The sequence below is a fragment of the Belonocnema kinseyi genome, chromosome 7 (assembly GCF_010883055.1).
Source record: "Belonocnema kinseyi isolate 2016_QV_RU_SX_M_011 chromosome 7, B_treatae_v1, whole genome shotgun sequence".
NCBI lineage: Eukaryota > Metazoa > Arthropoda > Insecta > Hymenoptera > Cynipidae > Belonocnema > Belonocnema kinseyi.
Genome location: NC_046663.1, coordinates 30,683,570 through 30,707,849, shown reverse-complemented (window position 1 = coordinate 30,707,849; position 24,280 = coordinate 30,683,570). Strand labels below are relative to the sequence as shown.

The 24,280-nt window shown below is 29.4% G+C and overlaps 1 protein-coding gene across 3 annotated transcripts in view; it reads right to left on the bottom strand.

Moving 5' to 3' along the window:
- The window catches only part of LOC117177152 (regucalcin-like), a 44,725-nt gene extending 25,788 nt beyond the window's left edge, over positions 1-18,937 (bottom strand). The window contains exons 1-6 of one of the 3 annotated variants that reach the window (XM_033367656.1): positions 18,775-18,930; positions 9,670-9,815; positions 9,376-9,585; positions 9,091-9,300; positions 6,778-6,890; positions 6,231-6,701 (exon numbers count right to left, since the gene is read on the bottom strand). In XM_033367656.1, coding sequence (XP_033223547.1) covers positions 6,444-6,701; positions 6,778-6,890; positions 9,091-9,300; positions 9,376-9,585; positions 9,670-9,815; positions 18,775-18,836 — 999 coding nt within the window. In that variant the 5' untranslated portion in view covers positions 18,837-18,930 and the 3' untranslated portion in view covers positions 6,231-6,443. Of the gene's footprint in view, positions 1-6,230; positions 6,702-6,777; positions 6,891-9,090; positions 9,301-9,375; positions 9,586-9,669; positions 9,816-18,774 lie in introns of those variants that run through there. The other 2 variants (XM_033367658.1, XM_033367657.1) reach the window with 2 other exon arrangements.
- Positions 18,938-24,280: the final 5,343 nt, after the last annotated feature.

Below are 24,280 nucleotides of genomic sequence, written 5' to 3'. Positions count from 1 at the left end.
ATTGACCAAGTATATAGAGCTCCAAGGAGATTATGTTGAAAAATAAAAAAAAATTTACCCAAAAAAAAATTGTTTTTATACTTCATTCTAAGGACTTATTGACTTAATTATGCATTTGTTTTATTTTCAATAATAATAAAATTTCTTTAATTTTCAATTTTTTTTTAATTTTCATCAAATGAAAATTCAATTTTCTTCAATTTACACAGAATGAACTTTCAGTTGATGAAAATTCAAATATAAATTTTCTACTGTTAAAAATTCATTTATCAATTTTCTTTAATTTCCAACAAATTCTAATTTAATTTTCATTTTCATTTGTTAAAAATTTAATGATGAATCCTACTTAATTTTTAAGATTAAAAGACTCAATGTTTAATATTCTTTAATTTTCAGTATTTACCATTCCATTTCAAGAATTTTCATTTGTTTAAAATTCGATTAGGAATTTTCTTTCATTTCCAAACCCATTACACAAAAAAATTTTAAACAAAAAAATGATTCTGAAATTTTTAAAAACTGATTATAATGTTTTATTAAAAACTTTGTGGAAGAGTATGAAAACCGGAAAAATTCTGGAGAATTGATTGTAAAAGAAGATTAAATTTGGAAATTTGCAAGAATTATATTTTTTGCAAATTGATAATGATGGATTACTCGTTTCCTAACTATATTTTTGTCTCTAAATTAGTTGATTTTTATCAACACGGTGACACATGAATGACGTAAATTTTCACCTAAAAATATTTGGTTAACTATATGAACAAATTGTGGAAAAAATGCACCCCTAAGTTTGCTTGTTTACATCTGGTGAATCTGTGTAGTTGTAAACTTACGAGATTATCATTAAGGATTTTTCAATTTATTTGTATTTTATAGATTGTGGATATTAAGTTCTTCTTCAAAGACGATATTAAAAAAATTCCAATATTAATTATATTAAACTTCAATCCGTGACAACCTTCACAGTATTTTTTAACTAATTTTAAATATATTAAACATTTAATATTTCTTTAAAGAATTTTTTTTAGTAAATCGGGAAAAGATACTATTTATTGAGATAAATAATATAGTTTATAAAAATAATAAATAATAACTTAACATATTTTGCATTTGTTTTAACAATTTCTGTTTTTACTATTTTTTTACTTAATCGTGAAAAGTTAGTATTTTAAGGAATCTTCATTATCATCAAGGAATAACAGAAAGTCTTAACGTATTTTCAGGTTAGATGGTGCTATTACTAAATTTATTCTAAATTAAATTTTTTCAAAAAAAAATCTTCTGCTTTGCTCGGCTGGAAAGCTAACCACAGAACTTCACCCGACTGGAATTAGGAAGGCCTGTGATTCGATCATCAGCGTAGCAAAGGAGACGATCTTTTTTCATAAAAAATTTAATTCATAGTTCCATCTAGTCTGAAAAGACGTAAAGAATTTCTTTTATTCTCTGATGATAATACAGATTTCTAGAAAAATGTGAATACGTAACACCTGGCAAAACAATAAATATATTTCTGAAGAAGAATTCTTGTTTCGATTTTGCTAGTAGCTTAAGGGAAAAGCAACCGACCGGCAATTGAAAGTTCTGTGGTTTGATTCCTAGCGGAGCAACGGAGAAGATATTTTTTTCAGAACAAATGTAATTGAAAAAAAGTTATTATTTTATTAAATTATGACATAAAACAAATCTTAAGAATTATTTTAAAGTACATATAACAATTATATAAACAAATATCACTTATTTACAGAATGTTTTCCCTGTCTATTGTGAAATTTTATTATTTATTGGGAATTAATGAGGCAGTTAATGAAAGTTAGGAGTTATATTTTTCGTGACATACAGTTTGAAGTGATTTAAAAAATTAAAACCAATTGCTTCTTTTTATAGGAAAGGTGGAGAGAATTCCAGTTTTCCTAATCTCTTGCTCAAGTTCTCTTATTATTTAGTATTTCCTTATTCTAACAAAATCTATTTTTTATACTAGCCATAACGGTTTCATTTTTAAGCGTATATTTCGAATGTAAAGTTTTTTTAAAAGGAAGTGTACAAGAATAAACAATAAAAAATTCACAGCTTTAAAAATTAAAATTTTGGATGGAAACATTTTCAGGGTCTTTTCCTTTGTTTCAGCCAAAATTTCCATCTTTAAGACATTCAATCAAAACTAACATGCATATTAAAAATAAATCAAAAACTGCGAAAATCTCATGTCTTATATAAATTTAATGCTCACAACCTCTAACATTTTTCAAAACGTTTTATTATTCTAATTAATTAATTAAATAGCCTCGTAATTAAAATTAGGATAGTATTTTTTCATTTAAACATCTAAATCGTGTATTTTTGACCATAGAATATTTAAAAAAATGAACACGATCTCCAAAGATACGAAAAGTTCAGAGCCCAGTAACTCCAAAGTTACGATCGTGAAAGGGACTACCACTCCTGCGACGTTTAAATTTGGGGGATAATGCGTGAGAACACACGCAGGCCCACTACGCGCACGTGCATGTCGAATTCAAGACAACGCGCATTCGCGCGCGCCTGGCTCATAGATAGGGTAGGGTGGAGGGGAAAAAATTCCATTCGCTTCGTTGGAGGCAAGGCACTTGTATCTGTGGAGTACTTGCATCTTTGAAGCTTGTATCATTGAAATTAAAATGTAGTCTTGTAATTCATAAGAAAATAATATTCCATATTTGTTTAAATATTGCTTTTATAATCATTTGTTAATAATATTCCGTATTTGAATTTGGAAAGTCAGTTGTGAATGTTGTGATTCAAGTGGTATTTTCTTATCGGCAACCCCTGCACGCCAAGGTCGTGGACAAAGAAAATATAAGCAGCCCAATCGTTATGTGGATGTAGGTAATGAGGTAATGGAATCCCTACGCGTAAACCTTGAAGAAAAGGCACCCAGACACAACATCTACTGTCAATTGCCGGACGCCCCGGACGGCCGGTCATTTCGGGTAGTTCAAAGATAAGATGAATCAAGCTCTTTCTAAAAATAGTGATATCATTATGAGATTATTATAAAAATTTAAAATTCTAATTAATTTATGTATTGACAGTGTGCATCTAAGCTTCAGGCGGTCCATCGAATTTTTTAATTCTCACAGGAAATGTTGTAATTAAATATATGATTTTAAGTTAGAATAGGGAATTTCCGCAAAGAATTATAATTTACCCTTTTGGTTGAAAATTTATCGCCTGGATTAAAAATTTTCGTATTTTGTTGAAAATTCATTTTTGCTATTTAAAATTAATATTTTCTAGTAAAAAATTAACTAATACAAATTTTTTTGCTAAAGATCCATCTTTTTCCAAGTTTCAACATTTAAAGAATCGGTCCTTTACATTAAAAACTAATTAAACTAATTAAATAAACTAATTAAAAATTCATATGTTTCGCAGAAAATTCAAATATTTGTTTAAAAGCCCATTTTTATTTTGTTGAAAATTAATTTCTTCATTCAAAAATTACACTATTTTATTGGAAGTTGCAGAATTATCTTTTTATTTCATAATTTCCGTATTAGGTTTAAAGGTGATGCGTTTTGTTAAAAGTTTGTCTTTTTAGTAAAAAAATCTTCTTTTTGGTTGAAAATGTACTCCCTTGGTTGTACATACACTTACATTGCTTTGGTTCAAAATAGTGCCTTTTTGTTGAAAATTAAACATTTTTTTAATAAATTTAAGTATATTGTTGAAAATTCGTTTTCCTTGTACAAGCTAATTTCTTAAATTAAAAAATCAACTAATTCCATTGTTTGTTTAAAAAATATCATTTTTATTGAAGATTCAACTATTTTCATCAAGTTCGTATATTTTTCTGGAACTTCTCTTTTTGCTGGTAGAAAATTGGCCATTTTTGTAGAAAGTTCGTTCTTTTTTATGAAAAATCATCCATGGTCGTGCAAATGTCATATCTTTCAGAAGAAATGCAAATGCTTGGTTAAAATGTAATTTGTTTTGGTTGAGAATTCAACTGCTTTATTAAAAAATCTTTTTTTTTGTCATTTTGATAATCAATTTTATCAACTGAAAATTTAACTACTTCGTTTTAAATTTATTTTTGTCGTAAAAAATTGATTTTCTTGATTTAAAATTAAAATTTTTCGAGCAAGAATTATGCTTATTCCATTTTTGTTCGAAATCCATCTTTTTCTGTAAAAGATTCATCTATTTAATTTAAAATTCATATATATCGTCAGAAATTCAGCTATTTTTCTGAAAAGTTAACTTTCTCGGCTGAAAATTCATCTCGTTAAAAGAAAATTCAGTTGTTCGATTAAAAATTCATTTTATATTCTTGATTATTGATTTTTTAATTAAAAATTTCACGATTGCATGTTTAGTTGAACAATTCTTTGATTTAGTTAAAATTAAGCTATCGGATTAAAAGTTCGAATTTTTCAGTAGAAAATTAATCTTCTTGGTTACAAAAATTAAAAAATTTTGAGAAGATTGAGAGCTTTTTGTTGGAGAATTCATCTTCTTGGTTTAATATTTCCACTGATGACCTTAGATTTGACCTTTAACATGACGTTGATGGTTATTTGAAGCTTACCTATGTATATTAAAATGGAATGGCCCATTTTTGACATTGGCAATCGGAAGAGCGAAGCATTTTACGTTAAAAATTGTAGTCTGGTCATAGGTAAGGTGTGGCCTTGATGGACGTATCAAGGTCATTCAAACTTGAATACGTTCTGAACATTTTTTCGCAAGTGAGTTTGTGAAAATCATCCTGTTACCCAACTTGCTTACTTCAATAATGTACATTGAATAGTGACTATTAAGTGACCTCGACCATGACCATCAAGGTCATATCAAGGTCACTCTTTATTTTTTAATTAAAACAACTCTGTTTGACATCGGAAATTGAAAGAACGGAAAATTTTATTCTAAAAAGTGTAGGCAGGTCAGTATGGATTAAACCTTACGAAACATCAATAATAACGTCTAGTAATAAACAAAATTTCCGTTTGATGATTAACATAGTCAATCAAAAAAATATTGTACTTTAATATCCTGTTTGTAAAAATTATAAAATTGATTGACTAAAATCACATCGTAAATTTTAGCGTGATTTTAAAGTATCAGAACAAAGACAAATTTCACATTTATATTCTTAAACATAAAATGCACCATCTAATGCACATTGTTTAAGTATGTTAGTAGGTTAGGATAATTTTCACAAACTAGCTTGAGACAAATTATTCAGACCATATTGAAGTGTGAATGAGCTTGATATGTTCATCAAGGTCACACCATACGTGTGACCTCACTAAACTTTTTAACGTAAAATTTTCCGCACAATCGATTGCCAATGTCTAAAATGGGTTACTTCATTTAAAAAATCAAGGAGACCTTGAAATAACAATGAAGGTCATGGTCAAGGTTAACACTAAGTTCACCAGTGGATTCCTCGTTGAATGTTACTTCAAGAATGAACTCAACCTCCTGCAAAAAAGTTGTACCTGAGGATTCATTTGGCTGAACCTGGACTTTTCGGAAACCCTGTATATATACAAGCAGAAAATTTGTAACAAATGTAAGTCATGTACACACTTTTAAAAAATTTTATGGAATAATTGAAAATGTTTTCAGATTTTCTTGATTTTTTCTTAGAATTCATTACAAAACAATCAGTTTAAACTTTCCCATGCCCTTTTTTCATTGTCATGGTCCCTGTAAAATTCAGTTAACCTTGAAACCTCTCCTAAGAGCTACTGAAAGTGGATTGTGAAATCGGGCGAGCTCGGGTTTGTGCTCATGTATTTTCGGCCTTACATGAAGCTGGCCTACGAAACATGTCGCAGAGCCGACTCACGAACACGGCACGTTTGAATGAATTGCTCCTCTTCGGTAAAGTAATGGGGGCCGAAAGAGACCGCTTTCCAAAGATACTTCCCTCAGTTCCTTGCACTCATACCCCCGGTGCTGCGTCAATTCTGGTAAGGTATATAATCGGGTGCGCTATGTCCGAGTTCACTTGACTTATATTACAAGTGGTTTAACTTTAATTAGAGGTAAATTATAGTCTCGATTACTTTGGATTAAAATATGATTACTTCAGATAACAAGTAAATTGCTTCGGATTACACTAGATGCCAGTTCGAATAACCTTGCAGTTTAGCAGGTTACTAGAGTGTTTAGCCCCTTGAAATTATTCGACACTATCGATGAAAATAAATGATAAATAAATCTAATTCTGAAAGTAATTTTAACTGTGATTTATTAAAGTTAAACTGGTAAAAATACATAATTTAAAAAAATTAAAAGTGAATAATGAACTTTGTATTAAAAAGTTAATTATTGCTCTTTTGAATACCAAATTTCTTATTCAATTATCAAAATTTTTTACCATAGGTTTTAAAATATTGAAATGCATAGTTTTGCAATTTATAAGAAAAAAGTTTTAAATTTTTGTTTTAGGGATTCAGAAATTTTTCATCCAACTTGTAAGGTATTGTCGACAGTCCTTTCACACCAAGGCCCGTAACTGCGAAAATTGAACCACCTTTATCATGCGGTGGGGCTTTTTCAGAAGCATTATCGAAACCATATCCTATTGTCGATACATATAAAGTAGTTAAGCTAGGACCTCCGAAAGTGCATGCGCCGATTCTGGCTGCATTTATTTTAACAGATCGAAGAACTTTTTTACTATGTGGATCAACTCGAATGACCTAAAGCAAAGAAAAAAATTCTTTGTTATTCAAAGCTTTATTTTTGAAAATATTGTAAAATAGATTAAATAATTACTCGTGACCCTCCATAAAGAGGCACAAACAGAGAATCGTCTGCATCGATTGCGAGACGGCCGGGAAGGCCGTCTATTTTATTTGCTTTTAAATCGAGGACGACGTCTCTGTGCCCTGAAAAAAATATTTAATCGTGAGTTAGTTTATAAAAACTTATATTTTCACTAACTTTATTTATTTTCTTGCACTATGTCAGAAGAAACGATACCTTGTAGCAGGGTAACCTAGTGGGCACAAAATTTGGCGACGTCTTTACGACATCGTTACGACATCTTCACGACAACTTTACGACATCCTATGTCTGTGTCGTTTCGGTGTCTTTACGATATCGTAAAGACATCGTCAGATCATACGACTTATTTACGATATTGTAAAGGCACCTTAACGACATTGACATAGGATGTCGTAAAGTTGTTGTAAAGATGTCGTAACGATGTCGTAAACACGTCGCCAAATTTTGTGCCCACTGGGAACTTTCACACTACAAAGGTTATTTTTTGTTGCAGGTAAATAGCACACTGAAATTAGCATTAGATTTATGCTTTGTTTTTTTGTGCTGTCTGGGAAATCGGGAAAAACCAGGAAATGATCGAGGATTGAGTTCAATGAGAAAAAAACTGAGAAATAACCCAGAATGTTATTAAGTTAAGTATTATAATTTCGAATTTAAAACGGGCATTTTTCTAAACGATTGAATTGGGACAGAGAATTTTTGTAAATAATTATAATTTCCAGCTTAGGACAAGGATATTTAACAAACAAGTATAATTTTGACAATTAGAATAGACGATTTCCAAGAGGAATAATTTTTTTCTTTAGGACTGGAAATTCCGCGAAGATGTATACTGCCCTCAAGAATAAGCAAGCGGTAACTATATTTGAGATTTGGTTCGCCAACTTGCATTTTTTTAAATAAATTGAAATAGAAAAAAGATTTGCAATTTTCTGGAAGATTTATGATTTTGAGGTTGGTTTAAGGAATTTTCATTTTAGGTAAATATCCGGATAGGAAATTAATATATTTTTTTATAAATTATATATATATATATATATGGGATTTTTTTTACACAGATCGGAATTTTTTAAAAATATTTTAAATTCTGATTTAGAAGAAGAGAATTTAAGAAAGAAAATCTCTCTTAAAATTCAGAGTCATAATTCCTCAACAAAATTCTGTATTTTGAATTTTGAAAAAAAGTGAGATGCTAAGTTTGTGTATTATAATAGAAAAATTGTTCAATAAATATAATTTCGAGTAGAAACAGGAGATTGGGAAAATTAATAATTGTGACCTGCTATAGAGAATTTTCTGAAAGAATTATTATTGAAACATTGGACAGGGAATCAATACATTAAATATAAAAACATCCGTGAAGAATAATAATATTAACTTTATAATGAGGAATTACTTTAAAGAATAATAGTTATTGGCTGGAACAGGGGATCTCAGTAAAAAATTATAATTTCGACTTTGAGAAATGAAATGAAATTTTCTAAAATATTTATAATTTTCAGATCAGCACAGATAGTTTGAGTATCGAAAAAATTATAATTTTGATTTTTGAACAGGGAATTTCATAAAGATTTATAAATTTGAGTTAAGAAAGAAACTATGGAATTATAATTTTGTTTTCAAGCAGGTAATTTTCGACATGGAATGGACAACTTTTGAAAATGATCTCAATTCTAGTTCAAAAAGGAAAAAGAAACCTGTTTTGAGTAAGAATTTGTGATATTTAAAAAAAATTCTTTTAAGTCCGAATTAGTTTGAATTTGTTTTGTCGTTGTTGCAAATCACAATTTTTCAGTAGGTGATACTTTTCTATTTTCAAATTTTAGAAAGAAAGTGTTTCTTATATCTGAATTATCATAGAAGCTGTTTAAAAAAATAGTTTGGAAAAGGCAATCACCGTACAAATTAAAATCAAGACATAAGAAAAGGGAATTTTCTTAAAGAATTATTATTTGAATTTGAACAGAGAGATAGGAAATAATTAATTTTTTTATTTAGAAGAAGAGAATTTAAAGAGAAAAATTTCTGTTTAAATTTAAAATGGCAATTTCCACCACCAAGAATAATCTGACATTCCAACTCATAATCAGTTTCCAAAATTCTAGATTCCAAAAAAGATATTTTCAAAATATTTTAAAATATCTTGAAATCTCTCAAAACTTTGCAAACCAGTTACAAACCAATCAAAATTTTTAAACTTTTTTAAATGGACTGGGAAAAATAATGAATTTTTCGGAAGAAATCCGGGAATTTAAAATCATCCTTTGGATAGACACCTTGCTTCACTGATTAAAACCTTACCAACAGTTCCTAGCTTGATATTATAATCGTAGGCTGCGACTTCAAATGTTAGAGAATCGTCAAAATAGAATTTTTTATTATCTAAGCTCCACGCGAATCCAGAGCTGAAACTAATATGCGGAATTTGTGTTACAAGATTTAACTCCGCATCTAATGAGTACAGATTTGCCAAATTATGCCCATATGTTCCGTTAACATTGTTCAACGTCCCTGAAATGTAATAAACAATTACGATTGAAATAATGAACCTAAAGACTGACGTCAAATTCAGTAGATTTTTTTTACCAAACCATAGTCTGGATGTCGGGTCAGCTCTTCCATAATTTATTCTGTTGCCTATAATAGTTTTGTCTACGGAGATCAATTTTTTCATTGGAGGATTTTCCTGGTTTGAATTACCATCCCAGGTGACTAATAAAATATCATTACCAGAACCCACCACAAATTTATCGGGATGGTTATCAACAGGAACAGAAAAAGATACGAGACCGTTGCCTGTGCAAAAAGTTGTGATAAAAAATTCTCATGATAAAATATACTTTTAATAAGCAAGATTAAAAATAAGAAGGATTGACATACCTACACGTGCGGAAAATACTTTTTTAGAGTTTGCATTATAAGTACAAATTTTATGAGCAAGGGTGTCCACGAAGAAGAGTTGCTGAGTTTTTTCTAACCAGAAAAGACCATCTGTTAGTCCTGATGACGTGTATATAGATTCAACCCTAAGAAATGAAGTTTCATTTAATTGTGCAAATGAGGTATTAAAGGATTTCAAATATTACAAAGAAGGCTCAATAAAATCCACTTTTGGACAGAGATAAATTTTGATCACCTTTTCACATTTTTATTTTATGAATTAAAATCCTATTTAAAATTTTAATTTTTAATACCTAGGAGTTAATTCATCTAAGCTGAAAAAGCAAAATTTTTGGTCAGATCGGTAGAAAACCAGAAAATAAAAGTGCATTTATTTCCTAGTTAAGAATTGTTTTAATTGTTGCACTTTTTGCCAAGGTAAAACAAATTTTTACCAAAAATTAAATGGCTAAATTTTCAGCAAAAAAATAATTTCCGAACAAAAAAGAATGGATTTTCAAAACATTTATTAAATTTTCAACCGAAGTCATGCATTTTTCCCTAAAATCATAAATCTTTAAACTAAAACATAAATTTTAAACAAAATATTTTAACTTTCAAACAAAAATACGATTTTTCAATTAAATAGTTAAATGTTTCCACAAAGAGATGACTTTTTAACTAAAATTATGAATCTTAAGCGAAAAAAATGTACTTGGAACAAAATTTTCAATTTTTAAATAATTATATTAAGTTTTAAGTAAATGTACAACGATGTTGTATAAGTACAACGATGTTGTATTTATCTCGCGCTTTGCGCTCGATTACGTATTTACCTCGCGCTACGCGCTCGGTCTTTATATTTTCGCACATTCTTGCGTAAACATTTTAAAATTAAGACTCAAAACATCCACCACTGTAATTTTGTAAATGTGAATTCTCTTTTGTTAAAAGATAGTTTGAGTGCACCTACGGCACGTGACTGATGGCAATCGCACTCCGAACTTGGTCTTTGCATTTCTTCTGCATTCGGGCACAGGCCTTTTAAAGTCAAAGGTGAACGGACCGACAACTGTAATTTTATGATTTTGAACTCTCTTTTGTTAAAGCTCTTTTGGCTTTAACGAACACATCCTCATCACGTATCTCGTGCTTCGCACTCGATTTTGTCCAACCTGTCAACTTTTCTACATTATACACAACACTTTTATATCAATTATAATACATTTTTTATGTAACTCTGCCTCTGATTACTTATTAAAAAATTGCAAAATAAAAAGCAAATTGTATTTATTATAATTATTTTTGCATTTTGTTCTTATTTTGCTTTAAATTGTATTCTTAGCTGCTCTGAAACATGTAGAATTTCAATAAATGCATATCATTACAATTCATAATATGCATAAAAATTGAATTTTACTAATTCTTACTTTCTTGTTTTTATAATTTTTTATTTTTAATGTTGTTTTTTACGATTATATAAAGATTACTCCGCATCTGCATAGGCTCTAATAAGGAACCTATATAGGGTCGTATATAGGAGCCTATGTCCTCTTTCGTCTTGTCTGTGCTTTTTCCAAAAATTTAATTTGATTATTATTAACATTATTATTTGCGAAAAAAAATCTACTTCGATCGAAAAATGATTGATAATAAATTGATAGATCTTTTTAGGCAAACACATTTTTTCTGTTAATTCTAGTGTATACCTTGTATCGTTTTTTGAAAAATTTAACATCTTTATTTTGAATGTTATTTTTTACGACTGAAGCAAAAACTACGTGTCCTATCAAAAATTATATCTCTTTTTTAGATGAACAAGTTTTGTCTCATTTTTTTCGTAACTTGTGTCGAAAAATGATTTATCATGATTTTGGAGTATTTTCCAATGCGTGTAATTTAAGCTTTTTAATTTTTTCGTATCTTGCATAGTTTAACCAAAAAATGGAATTTGTGGATTTTTTATTTTTTTTTTGTAGGATCAAATTTGTAATTATCAAATTTTCGACCAAATTAAGAAAACTGTTATCATGATCTTGCAGGGATTTCAAAAATTAACGTTTTTCTTCTCTTGACTTTTTTTGCATCGTGCGTTGTTTGGCTTAAAATGTTCTTTTTAATTTTTTTTTATTTTGAAAATGCTTTAGATCTGGGAATTGTTGATTTTTAAACAAAGTCATTGGGATAAATTGTTCAACTTCTTGAATACTATAAATAACTGCACAGAGAATTTTGGAATTTTCAAAAGAGTGGTCTAAAAAATATTCAAAATGTGCCCACTTTGAATTTTCATCCAAAATGGCTGGCTAATGAATTTGACCTTTAGTTTAGGATACTTAACGAGTGTGCCAAAGGGCAATCTAATAGATTAATTTCTTCGAAACTTATCGTCTTCACAGGCAGACATGCAGAAATACAGAGAGACACATTCATAAAAACCTGTTTTTCGGTTTCAGAGGGTTTAAAAACGTGGACATTTGAAAAAAACTGGGGGGGGGGGGGTCAAATTCTGCACAAATCTAATACCTTCTCTGATGAGAATGTAAAAATATATATTGCACTTGCACACAAAAAAAGTGCTCTGTCCGACAGACTACAATAGCATATCAATATGTTTTTAGGGTCTCTGAATTCGAATCCGGTGTCCAAATAACCAAGTTGGCTCGTATTTGTCTGAAAAACGAAAAAATAGACGTAAAATCGACAAAAACAGCGATTTTTCAGGTATATTTTTGCAAAAAAAAAATATATTTTCTCGCCCGGTGGACTTAACTAACATATTTATATATATTTTGGGGTCTCTGAACCAGAATCCGGGGTCTAAATAACCCAGTTTACTAATATTTGATCAAAAAATGCAAAAACAGATGTAAAATCGACGAAAACAGCGGGTTTTCGTTGCATATTTAAAAAAAAAAAATATATATATTTATGTCCGGTGGACTTATCCAGCATATTCTTATGTTTTTGGGGTGACTGATTCTGAATCCGGGGTTCAAATAACCAAGTTGGCTCATATTTGATCAAAAAACGCAAAATTAGACATAAGGATTTTTTGTAAATAAGTTTTATTTACTTTTAGCATTAGCCTCTTTTATATCTTGGTGGAAACGTCCGCATTGCTGTTTACTAAAGTCTCCCACATTTTGATAGTCTGGACTGTTCTTATTTCCTACAAAGTTTTTTTAACATTTTTAAAACTAAGTCAGGCATCTTTTTTAGTGCCAGAGATTTTTGTAATGAATTCTGGATTCTGCAACATTTTTCTTATCTGCGGTCCATCGAAGTTCCCCTCTTTTAACTTTGCTTCGGAAAGTTGTGGAAATTGAGCTTCCAAATACGCATAGCAATCGCCATCCTTATCAAGCGCTTTGATCAACTGTTTCATAAGACCCAGCTTTATATGAAGGGGTGGAATCAAAACTTCTTTTGGGTCAACTAGAGGTTCTTCAATTTTATTTTTTGTCCTTGCTCAAACAATGTTCCTTTTGGCCATCTTTTTTTTTTTTGTAATGACGAACGCGATCTAGACTGTCCCATAAGCACAAGTAACAAGGTGTTTTTGTATACACTGATCGCTGTCCTAAAACGATTTTAAGAACTTTGAATTCCCCGCAAATTTTCCACTTATAAGCTGAGAAACTGATTTTTTCCAGGACAAATTTTAAGTTACTGTAATGCTCTTTCAGTTCCGTAGAATGTGCGATTGGAATTGTAGCGTAAACATTAGTATTATACAATAACACTGCTTTTAGACTGCACTTAGAAGAGTCAATGAATAGTCGCCAATTTTCCGGTCTATGCAGTCCATGTTTTATTTACGATTAATCCGTCAATGTTTTTAGAATAGACTGATTTTCCATGATCATTTTCTTCAGAAGTAAAAAACAGTCTAAACTCTTTTTCCCTATTTCTGTAGAAACTTGATTTAACTCCTTTAGCTCATAAGTTCTTCTTTTTCAAAACGGAAGTAAGATACTCTGAAGCATCTTTAGGGAGACCGAGATCTTGCGATAAATCATTCAAATCTTCAGACGTAAATAGCTTAGGAACTTTATTATTTTCATCGTCCTCGTCATTACCATAATCTGAAATGTCACTTCCATCACGATCAACATCGAAATCTTCATCAGTACGTTTATTTTCTTCTGATTTAGTCGTCTGTCTGTCAAGTGACAAATTTTTTGAGTTTCTTGTAACATCGTTATTTTCAACAGATTTAGTGACGCCAGGTACATCAGGATACTCGATAGCACTTTTCTTTTTTCTATTGATTCCTGTCAGGTTTTTCATACAAAAGTAGCATTCCTCCTTACCCAGAGGTTTCCTCCATTTCGTAGGTTCTTGAATCTTAAGGGTTTTCTTATTTCCTTGTCTGTCTTTCAATCGATTGCATGCCTTATAAAAAGTACTATAAATTTGGTAAGGAACCCGATTTTCACTTTGGTTTTAAACTTCCATACCAAAATAGCTTTTATAAATTGTTTTTATGACATCGCTGATTACTGTTCGATTTTCTAAAACCTCAAATTTACCACATATGTAGCAAAATTCATCTGGATCGCCCACACAATTATGCGCTATAGTGGAAGTGGATAAATTGGAATTGAAATAGCGTTTAGACGACATGATCTGTTTTGATTTGGAAGTTTATAGTAATAGCATAAGTATAGTATAGTAAACTAGTGATTTCAAAACACAAAAAAAGAAACTGATAATGGTTTTTAAAACTGTGTTGAAGTCACATTAAGAAGCACGCTCAAAGAGATTGTCACTACTGTCTTCTTTACTAACGTGAAGTTCGAGCACGATCTTTCATTTGTTTGTTTCACAGTCATTTGATTTGACGTGAACGCTCAGCGTTGATTTTAATGTTACTTAAATGTTACTTTAAGGTACTTTAACGTTGATTTAACGTTACTTTGACATTACTTCTACGTTGATTTGACTTTTGTTCTACATTGAACCGCAACTGCTATTATCATCATTGCTACTGTGCAGCATCAGGATGACTTATACTTGTTAATATTAACCAAAAGTCTATTTCCGAGCTGATGCCCTCAAGAGGCATCAAATGTACTCATGACTTTTGACTTTTGAATTTAATTCTTCTTTGAAACGTGCCCTATCCCTCATAAATGTCTATAATCCTGAGTGATGTTTGATGAAGCAAGAGATATTATACTTTTAACCCGAAATGAATTAGGATACTATGAAAAAATAACAAGATCATTCGATAATAATTTACACGACTTACATCAGAATAATTTTAACACTTTTTGATGAAACGGGCATGGACACTTGTACTTTCACTACAAGCAAACCGTAGACAAATTGCGTTAAAAAAAACATTGCTAAACATTTTGCCACAGTTTATGCATCACTTTTTGAAAATTACACATTTTTCTGCGATTTATTCAGCATTATTTATTTATTGAGAATTTCTGCGAATTTTCAAACATTTGTTTCTAGATGCAGAAAATAAGGAAAACCCTGGAGATAACTTGCACGTAATTTCAATAAAGCCAGTATACGCGAAAATAGGCACATGGATATTATATTCTTCAGTGCAACGACTTGTGGAGACTCAATTTGTACACATAAATTTTTTAGTGTGAATTTTATTTCCCCTATCTGTAGTAATTCTAGGGAAATTGAAGGACCTATTTAGATTAAATAGAATTACACGGAAAAAGATACCAAAAAGCTAATATCCTTTTTACAGTTTTGCATGCGAAATTAGCCACATATCGCGTGCAGAAAACTTTTTTTGGTGGGCCTGTGTGACTAGTAATTCCCAATCTTTTCCGTACATTTTGCATCTAGAGATAACATGGGACAAACCTGAGAAATGTGTGATTCATATTTAGATTTAGCACGCAAAACTGTAAAGAATATGGCATTATTGTCATTTTTTCCTGTACAAATCAATATAATATGAGAAAGACCTTCAATTTTCCTAGAGTCACCCAAGCTAGGATAAAAGGAGAAAATTCGGACCAGAAAATCTCTAAAATTTTACCTACTTTTCGCATTTAGGGAGAAAATGGTACAAGCTCGAAAAAAATAGTGGTCAAATTTATATTAAAAGCGCAAAACTGCATAGGAAATAGAATTTGTCTTATTATTTGCTTTATTAGTTAGTTTAACATGCGCAAGACCTTCAATTTCCATGAATTTATCCTAGCTAGAGAAAACAGTAACCATACTGGAGAATTTTTGTGTTTGAGTTTAATCTATAAGAGTTACAAAACATAAGAATTGACACTCGTACGTTTATTCTTCTATATACTGGTATTATCAAAATAATGTGCAGAATAGCCCCCGTTTTTGGCATCTAGGGGAAAACATCGACGTGTAGGAGAAATTCTGAGGGTATATTTAGATTCAGCAGCTCAAAATCCATAAGGATAGCCCAGTCACTTGTCTCGTAAAGACAAATTTCTTGTATGGCCTGTGTGACCAGAAATCCCTAAACTTTTCCCTACTTTTTGCATCTAGGGGAAAACTGAGACGTGTAACAGAAATTCTGAGGCTATACTTGGATTCAGCGGCTCAAAATTCATAAGAGTAGCTTAGTCACTTGCTCGTGCAAACAAGTTATTTGTTAGGTATGTATGACGAGAAAATCCCTAGGCTTCTCCATACTTTTTGAGTATAGGAGAAAACTGAGACGTGTAGGACAAACTCTGAGGCCATATTTAAATTCAGCGGCTTAACATCCATAAGAGTAACCTAGTCACTTGTTTAGTGCCGACAACTTTATTTTTTGTGGGCCTGTGCAATCTAAGACCAAGGTTTCTGGAAGCTTCTAGAAACCTCCCACCCCTCCCCTGAGTGCTTAAGCAAGCTAAAGGCAGTTAGCAATGTATACGGGTATTACATATATTGTACTATTAGGCTAAACTTTCTAGAAGGTCAGAGAAACACCTAGATCTCTTTAGAAGCTTGGAGAATCACCTAGATCTTTTTAGAAGCTTTCAGATCTTTTTAGAAGGTTTGAGAATCACGCAGATCTTTCTAGAAGCTTAGAAAAGCTTCAAAATATTTATAGGAACTTTGGGATCTTTCTAGATGCTTCGAAACCTTTCTAAAAGCTTCGAGATCTTTCTAGAAGCTTCGTGAAGCTTTGAGACCTTTTCAGAAACCTCGAGATCTTTCTAGAAGCTTCGATAAGCTCAGAGATCTTTGTAGAAGCTTCACGAACTCTGAAGAATCCTTGATCTAAGTAAAATGGTAATGTAAGGCCAAACTTTTAAAAGATTCAAGAATCGACTAGATTTTTTGAGAACTTTAATGGAATCCCTTTTCTTCCACTAGCGCCATCTGCTAGTTACTGCTTGAACTAAATACATGGTAAACCAGTGGCCCCTTCTGCGGGCTGTACCTTGAACTACGTACATGGTAAGACTTTGGTGCCATCTGTCATCTACAACTTGAACTACATACATGACAAACCAGTAGCGTGAGCTGCCAAATCTAGCTTGAACGACACATAGGTAAAAACAGTATCAGATATCTGATATGCGCAACTGCTACTACACAACCACTTGTGTATATACCTCTTAAAAACTCTTAAAAATGACTTTTTAATGTAAATTAATGTACACTAACCTTACCGACTAAGTAGTTACCGACAGTCGGGAACCGAATAGTGGCGCCATCTGTCGATGGCAGCTGGAACTACATAGCTGATCCGGGACCCCTATAGTTTACCTACTTGTTTAGGTTCCTAATGACTGATTAAATGACAAGGCCATAGCGAGAAACACCCGAGACTGCTGTTATTATATCTCTCGTAAGTATGCCAAACTTCGGTTCAATACGGACGAAACCTGGCCTAATGTATAGTAGCTACCCTTGTCTTAGGCAGTTATTTCAAGCGTCGGTGCAATACAAGTAATTATTCCGAACATCGTTATTAAAAATTCTCCTAAATTATCAAGAATCTCACCCAACGTTATAATAATTTTAACTTTTAATTATCTTCGCGTTAAGATCGAGTAAATTCCCGAAAATTTGAGGGAATTTCATGAAATACAATTATTTATTCGATGCAAGAAATGCGCCAGTACTTTATATGAATACGGACTAGCACAGAATGTCGTTATTACGCCTGCCCTGTTAGCAGTACTAAATTCAAGTGCCGACCAGTACAAATGCCATTGAAGGTGCCAGTACCTACTAACAGTACATGGTCAGCACTGGAGGTCAAGTCTAGAATACATCTATTATACCTGAAATATGTTAGTACTGCGCCAGCCCTGGCTACCTGTACTGCGCCTTAACTGTCTGCCAGTCCTGCTCATGCACTCGCTGCAATTATTGGGATAGTATGATCGTGCCAGTACGGGGCCAGCATTGGGGGACCAGTGCTGAACATTTTTATCATCCCAAACATATATCAGTACAGAGCCAGCACTGGTTACCTATACTGTGCCGCCACTGTCGGCCAGTACAGAACCTGCACTGAAGCCCAGTTATGCGCCAGTACTAGTCAGCACGGGCACAGTATTGCGCCCGTTGTGGTTTTCTTATTGGACTTATAAACAAACTTTCTTTAAATTTATAAAAGTATTGATATATACAAACATTCGTCAGTATTTTTTATTTAAGCTTTTGAATTGTAAACGACATCTCAATCCGTGTGGACGTAGTAAGCACAAAAAAAAATGAAAATAATAGTACACATTTATTTTTCACTCGGATAATTTTTCCCCATATGATTACTCAAACTAAATGTACGAACGCAATTTATTTTCCAATTTCATATATTACAAACTTTGAGAGCGATATATCAATGCCTTTAGACATGGTGAACACCAACAAAAATTTTCATAACCGAGGGACTGGTTTGGTCACGTTGGTCACTGTGGAACATGCCCTTAAGGAGCTCAACAAAATGTAGTTTCCGACAGACAAATAATTTTCTTTGGAAAAATAAATAATTAAATCAATATACACTAAACTCTCGCTTTCAGTTATCCCGTTCTCGGCCTTCCTAGAATTACTGGCTTACGCAGTTTAGCAGGGAAGTTGGGATTGAAAGCGAGAGTTTGGTGTAATTGTAAAAGGTGTAAAAATATTGAAAGCAATAGTACTTACTCCTCACATCTTACTAAAGGAAGAAATACGCTAAAAGCGCAAATTGCGAGGATGATTGTCATTGATTAATGTTTTTTTACTTAACCTTTCCTTTAGAACTGTGAAAAAAATATTCTCAACTGGAGTTTATATTTGGTAATATTTGCGTAAAAATACTGACTGCATTGTCCGCTTGGACATAAAATTTTTTATGTTTTTTAATTGCTGATAATGTGAGCCGGAAACAAAAAGATTGCTTAAATACTGAAAATAAAAAAAACAATAAGTTATTAATGTTTTCAAAGAAGTGTTTAGTTGAGTTCGGCTGGATATTTATCAACATTTATAAAACATAAAAATTATATTCTTAGAAGTTTTCAAGAGTCTAGAACAAAGCAAAGCCATAAAAATAACTTTTTAATGTAAAATATTCTTCATTTAATGTATAATAAACAAGAATTTGGAATTTATAAAGAAAAAGTTTATTTTTTAAATTTAACTATTTGGTTGAAAATTCATATTTTTGGTTTGAAAACTCAACATTTTTTGTGACAAACTCGTCTTTTTTATTGAAAATCATAACCTTGGTTAAAAATTTAATAATATTGTAAAAAGTTAGTCGTTTTTTTCTTTCATTTTTTTTCTACATTACAAAATTTAACTCTTTCATATTCGGTTGAAAATTGGCCTCTTTAAATTGAAAAATCGCGTATTTGGTTAAAGATTTAATTATTTTCTTAAAAATTCAACTATTTTGTTGAAAAGTTATTTTTCTAGTCTTACATTTTTAGTTTTGAAAATCTTTTTTTTTAATAGAAAATTCTTTTTTAAGATTAACGATTCGACTGACTTCTAAAAGATTTTTTCTTTTGGGTTTAAAAATTTAACTTTTTTACTTCAAATTGAAATACGAGCATTTCATTTGTGGCTAAAAGTTTATTGTTTTTAGTTAAAAATTCAAGTATTAAAATTTTCCTTGAGAATTCAGCTACTTTTGTTAACAAATTCAACTAAAATTTCAAAATTTTTTGAAAAGTGGGAAGAACTATTTCTCTGATAGATCAAGAAATTCCAATAAAAAATTCACGCTACATATTAATTTTTTTAATACCTCAACGCAAATTTTCGATTAGATCAAAAATTAAAAAGTTATAATATTTTCAAAATTGGAAACCAAATTTTTCATTGGTTTTAGACATCTTTTTCAAAATTTCTTGTAAATTACAAAAAGACTTGTAAATTATCCTAATGGCATTTTCTAAGCCGATAAAAATTAAAATAGTGACATCCTTTTCAACATTTAAAGCATTTTCAAAAATTAGAAAAAATCAACTTATTTCTCTGATATTTAAAGAAATTTCAATACAGTTTTTTTGCTAGAAATCAAATATGTTTCGAAGCTATCCTAATAAAATGTTTGTTAAAAACAAAATTAAAAAAATAAGATCCTTTACAAAATGTTACAATTTTTGATTTCAAGGAATGCGAAAGCTTGCATCGTGAATTTTATCATATTTCAAAAAGATTTAGAAATTATCTTAATGTTGCTTTTCAAAAAGAGACAAATTCAAAAAGTTTTAGATATTTAATAATTAAATATATTAGCTACATCGAGATATTTTTAAAATGCAAAGAAATTATTTCCAATATCTTTTAAAACAGACTATTTATTTGGTTCTAGTTGAAAAATCTTTCAAGGTTAAAAAACTGTGTTGAAATCTTTTTCCATTTTCCAGAAATCTTAACAGAAAATGATCCTTCTTTTCTTCGAAACCTTAAAAAATCTACAAGAGGATGTAAATTTTTCAAAATGTTTTCAAATTTATGTTATTTTTTAGATTTTTTTTGAACTTCTAAATATCTTTTAGAATATTTCGAAGTTCACCTAAAGTTTTGGAAAATCTCTTAGGATGGAAAAATTGCATTTCTCTGTCAATCTTTTTCTAATTTCTCTTCAAATTCTTTTATTGAAATAAAAAAAAATTTTAATGATCCTAGAACTCTTCAGAAATGTCGAAATTCTCCGCAATCTACACTGTGTTTTTAATTTTCCGGAATCTTCAAAAATATTCATGTTGGTTAAATTTGTTTAAACTCGTTTTAAATTTTAAATTATATTGAAAACTTTTCAAAAGCTTTGAAATATCTTCCAAAATATTTCGAAATGTGCCTACAATTTTAGAAGAATTTCTTACGATTAAAAAGATTGCCTTAAAATCATCCGGGTTTATGCCGGAATTGTTAGAAATCCTCAAAAAGTGTAATGTGTCTGTCTTAAAACTCCCTTTTTCGAGTAAGGAAATCAATTAAAAATTTTTCAGAATTTTTGTGAACATTTTTCTTTTCTTTGAAACCTTCTCAAAATTTCAAAAGCTGCTTTTTCTCCAAATCTTAAAAAGTTTACCTTTGTTTTATATTTTTTATATATTAACAAGATTGCTATTATTTTCAAATTTTCTAAATATCTAAGCCACTAAATATCCATTAAAATAATTAGGTTTTTCAAAATTGTTGAAAATCTAGGAAGAGTAAAAAAATTTTCTTAGAGCATGTAAAAAATGTTTTTCTCAATTTCTCCTGAGTTGATTTAGAGAGCACTGAGCATTATAAAATAAAGTGTTGTTTTATTATTTAAACAGTTGTAAATAAAAAATTAATATACTTTAATAGCTTTATGTTAAAGATATATTATTTTAATTACAGATACTTATTTTAAATCGCCAAGATGGGTGTACAAATTTTGTTTACTTAATTACTGAGAAATTCAAGCAGAACATTGCTTAAAGATCATCATTTCATATTAGATTTTTTTTTGAAAAAACTCCCAGTCTTTGTGTTTTTTACCATTAAACAAATAAAAAATAAGTTTAAAAAGTATCTTAATCGAAAAACTTGGAAAAATGAATTAACAATTTATAAAAAAATTGAAAAACTTAATGAATAAGAACTATAATTGGATTAGTTTAAAGTATTTACATATTGGCAAATACATGAATAAATATGCAAGAGAAAAATATAGACAACAAGTTCTTGAATTTTCAAATAAAAAAACAAACCGGTTTAAACAAAAATATTAAATTATCTACAAAAAAAGTTTAATGTTCGACACAAAAATATGATTTTTGGACAAGAAAGTTAATTTTCTACCGGAAAGTTAACTTTTTATAAAAATAGTTTAATTTTTAATCAAATAGTTAAATTTAAACCATAAAATCAGTTCTTGCGAAAAAAGTTTAATTTCCAACAAATGAGATTAATTCACAACTAAGCAGTTGCATTTTCCACCAAAAGGATCCAGGGCCGACATTTGGTCCCATATATGGGCCATCTATTAGGGTTGTAATGCAGCGAGAGCCAAGTGATCAGAATTTGATAAAAATTAATATACATGTAGTTTATGGTGCCATACGCCACCTTATCAAATTCTAAAAAAGTCATGCCGCTGGGTGTCGATTAATGAGTTTTTAAAGTTGAGTTGAAACACATGGGCTAAATAGTGAATTTTTAAATGACAAAGATACATTTTTACGCAAAATAGAAAAGTTCAATTTTCAGTTCAAAAATCCATTTAAAAAAATTATAATCAGCTGAATAGCATATTGTCGTCAGTCGAAATAAAAGAGTAAGTAAATTTTATCAGCATTTTTACTGCGACTCATTTTTTTTTAATGTTAAAGTATTAAATTTTCATCTGTTGAAAATTCAAATAACAATTTTTGTTTAAATATTTAATAGTGAAAAATTTAATTTTCAACTATGAAAAATTTAATATTTTTTTAATTTTTTAATGATAGAACTTTTAATTGTTTAAAATTAAATAAATAATTTGTTTTTAATTTTTTACAGTTGAAAACTTAATTACGAATTTTTTGAAAATTTCAAGAGTGCAAATTTTAATTTTTTCTTATTTTTAAGAGTCGAAAATGTAATTTTCTTTAATTCACAACTGATCAAAATTCATTGAATAATTTTCTATAATTTTTAACAGAAAAAATTAAATTTTCTTACATTTTTAACAATAGAAATTTTAACTGTTGAAAATTTCAGGATAATTTTTTTTTTTAATTTTCGACAGTTCAAATTATAATTTTATCTAATTATCAACATTTGTAAATTACATTTGGCTCAATTTTTAACAATTTAATTTTTAGCTGTTTCAGGTGCAATTAATAATTTTTATTGATTTGGAACAACAGAAAATTCTATTTTATTTGATATGCTATAATTGAATTTTCATCTGTTAAAAATTGAATAACACTTTTCTACAATTTTCTACCGTTAAAAATTTAATTTTCCGCTATTTTCAGGAACAAAAGCATCTTTATTTTCAGTCGTTAAATCCAGAGTCGTTAAATTCACAGCCTGTAATGAACTCTGGAAGTTCCTATAAAATTTTTGCTATCAGTAACGCTATCCCAAAAGAATTTTCAACAAATACAAATTCTTTTCTTAAAAATTGAATGATAAATACTGAAAATTAAAAAATCTTCAACATTGAATTTCTTACTATTAAAAATTAAACAAAATTAATTATTGAATTTTCAATAACTGAAAATTAAAAATTGAATTTTTAACTGTTAAAAACTGTTAAACTATTAAAAATTGAAGAAAATTATAGTTAAATTTTGAACCGTGGAAATTAAAATAAAAAATTGGAAATTGAATTTTGAACACTTGAAAATTGTTTGTTAAAATTTAAAAAAATTAAATTTGAAATTGTTCAAAATTAGAGAAATTCGATAAATGAATTTTTAGCACTAGAAAATTCATCTTATAAAAAATTGAATAAAATTTATTACTGAATTTTTGACAATTAAAAGTTATTTTTTTGAAAATTGAAGAAAATTAAATTTTTCAGAGTTAAAAATAAAACTTTTGCACTTTTGAAAATTTAAACAAAAATTTATATTTGAATTTCCAACAGGTGAAAATTCATTCTGTAAAAAAGAAAGAAAATTGAATTTTCATTTGTTGAAAATTAAACAAATTTATAAAATTAAATTTTGAACAGTTGAAAATTATAGGGTTAAAAATTGAAAAAAATTTAAAGTTGAATTTAAACAGTTCGGAAATGGCTTGTTAAAAATTTAAAAAAATTTAACACAATTAAAAATTAAAACATATTTATAATCAAGTATATAACGACTGAAAATAAAGATCCTTTTTTTCTGAAAATAGCGGAAAATTACATTTTTAACGGTAGAAAATTGTAGAAAAGTGTTGTTCAATTTTTATCAGATGAAAATTCAATTGTTGCATATCAAAGAAAATAGAATTTTTTGTTGCTTAAAATTAATAAAAATCATTAATTGCATCTGAAACAGCTAAAAATTAAATGGTTGAAAATTAAACGAAATTTAATTTGCAAATGTTGAAAATTAGATAAAATTACAATTTGAACTGTCGAAAATTAAAAAAAAATTATCATGAAATTTTTAACAGTTAAAATTTCCATTAATAAAAATGTAGGAAAATTGAATTGTTTTCTGTTATTAATTATAGAAAATTATTCAATGAATTTTTAGTA